This window comes from Miscanthus floridulus, chromosome 4, assembly GCF_019320115.1.
Source record: "Miscanthus floridulus cultivar M001 chromosome 4, ASM1932011v1, whole genome shotgun sequence".
NCBI lineage: Eukaryota > Viridiplantae > Streptophyta > Magnoliopsida > Poales > Poaceae > Miscanthus > Miscanthus floridulus.
Window position 1 is genome coordinate 27309827 of NC_089583.1, and position 5279 is coordinate 27315105.

The 5279-nt window shown below is 42.5% G+C and overlaps 1 protein-coding gene across 1 annotated transcript; it reads right to left on the reverse strand.

Annotated features, from left to right (window-relative positions):
• Nucleotides 1-2119: 2119 nt before the first annotated feature.
• LOC136551215 (V-type proton ATPase subunit G1-like) lies at nucleotides 2120-4032 on the reverse strand. The gene is made up of 4 exons (XM_066542794.1): nucleotides 3863-4032; nucleotides 3396-3493; nucleotides 2576-2676; nucleotides 2120-2495 (listed from the first exon to the last, which is right to left on the reverse strand). Exons 2-4 carry the CDS (start codon nucleotides 3481-3483, stop codon nucleotides 2352-2354), a joined length of 333 nt encoding a protein of 110 aa, XP_066398891.1. The 5' UTR covers nucleotides 3484-3493; nucleotides 3863-4032; the 3' UTR covers nucleotides 2120-2351.
• Nucleotides 4033-5279: the final 1247 nt, after the last annotated feature.

Consider the following 5279-nt stretch of genomic DNA (forward strand, 5'->3'; position numbering starts at 1 on the left):
TTGAAAATGTTGAGGCTCGGTTCAAGGATGTAATAGCTGTTATTGACAAGAAGATGAATGGAAGACTTGATTCTCCATTGCATTTGACAGCCTATTTGCTGAATCCTCACTATAGCTATAGTGACCCATCAATCTTTGATTAGCCCAAAATATCAGAAGGGTTTATAGCTTGTGTTGAGAAATTTTATTATCATGATGAGGACATGCAGCATCATGCTGCCAACATTGAACTAAAGAAGTTTCAGAATAGAGAAGGACCCTTTAGCAAGAAGCTTGCTAAGAATTTTGAAAACTTTGATTACAACCCAGGTAGAGGTACTTCCTATAAGCTTGCATGGATCATGGCTGTTTGTTGTTTGCTGTTTTCTAAACTAATAGAGGTGTTTTTTTATTTCAACATCATGGTGTAGACTGTATGGATATGAAACACCGGCTTTACAGAAGATGGCTACAAGGATCCTATCTTTGACATCAAGCTCTTCTGGTTGTGAAAGAAATTGGAGTGGGTTTGAAGGGGTTAGTACCTAACTACCTATCTATTATGAACATTTCTATTTCAGGCTTTCAGCAGCATTACAATTTAATTGTAGAACTGAGAATGCTCTTTTTAAATTGTAGATACACACTAAGAAGAGGAATAGGCTTACTACAACCCGCCTCAACAAGCTGGTGTATATCCAATTCAACTCCAAGCTGCTTAGTAAGAGAGAAAAGATCAAGTCAAACAAAATCACTGAGATACTTCAGTCTAGTGATACAACTGAAGCTCAAGGTTTTCTCCAAGAGGGTGGGGATGATTGTGCATTAGCTGACTTTAGAGATGGGGAGGAAGATGAGATGGAAGGTACCGAGATACCTTGGTCTGTCATTGGAGAGGTAGTGGGAGCAGATAAACAACTTGAGCTGCGTAGAAGTGTAAGAGTGAGGGAGCTCTATGAAGGAGAAGAATTTGAGTCTGAAGAAGAAGAGTATGACGATGAGGATGTGAACTACAGTGAAGAAGAAATTTGAACTGCAGCTTGTATTGTACTGTCCTTTAGTTATAAATTGTGTTGTGCAGCTTGTATTGAACTACAGTGAGTGAGGGAACTATGTGCTTGTGCTGTCCTTTATTTATAAATTGTGTTGTGCACTTGTATTACTGTCCTATCCACTTGTATTGTAATTACCAGCTGCTGATATGGTGTGCTCATGGATGGGAGGCTACTGAAATCATCCAGATAAGTCACAACTTAGTGTTTTCTATTTTTTTATGACCAGCTAGCTGTCTATTGACTAATTTACTAACTACTAGCTGTCAAAATGTGTTGCAGGAGGCAGGAGCTAGGAACATGCAAGAAAGCAAGAGTAAGCCAGCTAGGAATCAGATATGTCTACTGGCCCTCTTTTTCTACTTACTCATTACTGTGACTCATATGATATATAGTAGTTATATACATATATATATATATATATATATATATATATATATATATATATATATATATATATATATATATACATAATATATATATAATTTATGGCTATATTGCCAAAACGCCTAGGAAAACGCCTAGGAGCGCCTAGGACCGAGTACTCCCGACTAGGCGCTAGGTGATGGGTCAGCGCCTAGATTCCGCCTAGCGCCTAGCTGAACTTTGATTCAGTGCACACAGTCGGGATAATGGTCATTGGTCATGTTCTGAAATCTGAATGATAATGGATGTGTGCTACAGGAAACACAATGGTAGTGTAGCTTGCCAAACAGGTGTGATCGTAGTCTCGTAGATCGTGGCATATTGGCATGCTTGTGCTATGGACATAATTGGAGTTACCTTTTGGAACGAGTTGCAGTCTGATGATATCCATGCGTTGGATTTAGCTCCAGCGAAAGCTTTCACTGGTTGAGCAGCAAAACTGGAACTTCCTTCGGAGTTTCTAGTTCGTTAAGAACAATACCATTTGTCTCGCTTTCTTTTCCAAAACCACTCAGTGTCAACAGTGGTTTGGGGAGGGAATTTGCAGATAAAAAAGAAAGCAACACCATGAATTTCCATGTCGAGCAGCTTTCACTCCATGATGAATTTGCAGATCTCATACAAGAAAGGAAAACAGCAGCACCAGGTAATCAACAAAATAGTTTGTTCGAAAATCCAATTTAAATAAAACAATATTATTTACCAATTTTATACCAAAATAATGGCAAGTTCTGATAGTACCAGTCCCAGTTACCGCTATAAAGCTGCTGCGGCTTATTCCGTAGTTAAGAAAAGGAATTACAGATACAAGAGACATATTATTCCTCACCACCCTGACAAAAATAAATAGGTCCATGATACAAGCTTGCGAGCATAACTTGGGCACAGCATTCCTCAGTTCTTCACGGTGGTGACATGCCTCAGAAGCATCTGAATGACATCTGGGGAGATGCTTGCAGCCTGCTGGTTGAGCTGTTCGATTTTCGCCGCCGTCTCTTCCTCGAGACGCTTGACGTTCGCACCAGAGTCACCACTGCTCTGTAGTAAAAAAAAGACACAGAAGTGAGGTCCTGTAATCCTGGGGGAAAAAGGAACAGGGGGTGTGCAGGTGTGCATACCTCTGCGACCTTCTTCTGGAACTCAGCCTCCATCTGGGCACGGTATTCGGCTATTTCCCGCTCAGCCTCCTCTTTCGCTTGCTTAAGCCTCGCTGACTTAGCTATTGAACACAGGAAACATTCATGTTCATATGACAGAATATTAAGAGGAAGGGAGGGGGGTTAAAATGGGTTGGCTTTTTATCTTCCTATTAGCTGACAATTTGCAAAGAAGTTTAAAAGACATTTGTACAGCACATGATTCACAATGGAATATATTTTTGCTAATGGGACTGACAAAAGCAAGATTTCAACTTTTCTTTATCGCGACTTAGCTGTAGAACACACAAAAACATTAAAGTTTATACTGCAGTGAGAACATAGTCCTTATTACCTTTTAGCTTTGCTGTTACATTTCACCAGAAAACAGTTCATAGTTAAACATGCTTTTGCATATTGGAAAAAGAAAATTAAAACTTCTTTTTTCCCCTTTAGACTAAAGATTGCTTTGTGCAGAGTTGGACATTAAATGTATCATGATCTCAACTCAGGTAGCTATATGCAAATTTATACATTGTAAGTTCGGCCTGAGAGGGCATGGCCTAACAATCAGAACAGGTGCTGTATATTTGGTGGGAATTCTATAGTAATATCATGCCATTTTTTTTACAGTTCACAAACAAAACAATACATTACCTTCACTCTCACTCTACAAGCATTAATTGAGGATCAGAGAATGATATCTAAGTGAATGGAACGAATTTATTCACAAGGCTGTTGCTGTCTAATGCTATGCTAGATTTGCAATGACTTGTACCAAAAAAAGATGAGGAAACAGTACCAGCTCTAGCCGCGTTCACAATTTGCTGAGCCTCCTGCTCCACAGCCAGTAGCTGCTGAATCCCACTCTGGCGCCTGTTCGCGTCCATCTCTCAGCTCCTGGGCAGAACAAACGTACCGTAATTCAGAATCAGAGACGGACCTCAACTGTTTCAGATCAAACAAAGGCGCGTAAACCTAAATCGCCACATTATGCCAGATGTCTACTTCCATGCCATTTTATCCAGATATATTGCGGCATGCAGGCAGAGGGACCAACAAATCCGCCGCGACGTATTAAAATTTACAAGAGCACGCATCTCAGTAGCCTGCCCGCCGAGAAAGATTTGGGATCCAGGGATCACGTCAGCGAACCGACCACGCACGGGACGGGACCAGCGATCCGCGCGGACAGAAGGGATCCCGGCACCGCGTCGAGCGATCCGCGAGAAGGAGAGAAGAAACGAAGGGATGTCGGCGCGGGGTTACCTGATCTGGATCGGGGCGTGCGGGCGGGCTCGGCGGCCGGAGCGGAGGGTGGTGGAGCGGGTGCGGAGATTGGGGAACAAATCGCGTTCTCTGGAGGCGGGGCGAGGAGGACGGTGATTGGTGATCCGCGTATACAACGTGTCTCCACCTACACGGGAGCACGGGCGGACGGAACCGGTTTGGTACGGTCCACGGGGAGCTAGATCTGATTTGTATCCAAAACTTCTTTTGTGGAATCGAACACGAATTGGAATATGGGGCAAACAAAAATCAAAATCAGAAGAGCGCAAACAATGGCCAATATTTCTCCAAAGACAAAAAAAATGCTCTTTTTTTCCTTTCAAGAAGTATTACACAAATAAATAAGACACAATATTTTTTTTGAATAGAACACGAATTGGAATATGAGGCAAACAAAAATCAAAATCAGAATTGTCGGTGTTTCGAGTAAACACTAATGAGTAAATTTGTGTTATTGTGCGTCTGACCTGGAGAATTGTCGGTGTTTCGAGTAAACACCAATGAGTAAATTTGTGTTATTGTGAGTAAATTTGTGTTATTGTGCTAAATAAACACAAGGTTTATACTGGTTCAGGCAGAATGTCTCTACGTCCAGTTCGTGACTGCTGCTCGTGTTATTAGTACAAAAAAAAGTTTGTAGTAAGGGTTACAAACGGACGAGAGAGAGAAAGTATCCCAAGTCTCCGATGGAAAGGTCGAATTGGTGCTGAGAGCTTGGTCGCTGCTTAGATATGTGTCATGTGATGCATGGTGTGTTGAATCGATCGGTCCCTTTAGTGGAGTGTCCTGCCTTCCCCTTTTATTGACCACGGAGAAGCAGGGATTACAGATGGGAGAAAGAAGAAAAACCAGAGGCAAAGGAGGTCCTTTAAAGATGCCGGGTCTTCCTTTTCCTCTGAGCGACCCCCGCTGACACGGTAGACGGTGCCAGGGATAGCTCTATGCTGGGTGCATGTCCGTTGATCCTAATAGGGCCGCACTGGGCGTCTGTCCACTGATAATGCCATGTTCTGGCTTTGTTAGCAAGTGATCACGTCCCATCCCACTCCGGTGGTCGACGTGACGGACCAGGGTGCTGATCCGTGACCCTACGGGGAGCAGAAGGCGCAGTGACCGCACGTCCGTTACTATAGATGATGTGAGTTTTTCTCCTGGACCGTAGTGGTTGTCGTATGCTTCCGTTAGGATCCACGTCCAAGGGTAAATGGCGGCGTCCACAATACTGTAAGACAAATGTCGGCGCCTACAACACTGTTCGGGCTTTCTTTTGCGTAAAAGATTTCTAACAAGATTCTTTCTTTCAACATTTGTATCTCCATATCAATCATATATAAAGCTGACATGATACGTACTGAGATCATCAAACCTCGTATTAAAATCTTTCTCAAAACTTCCT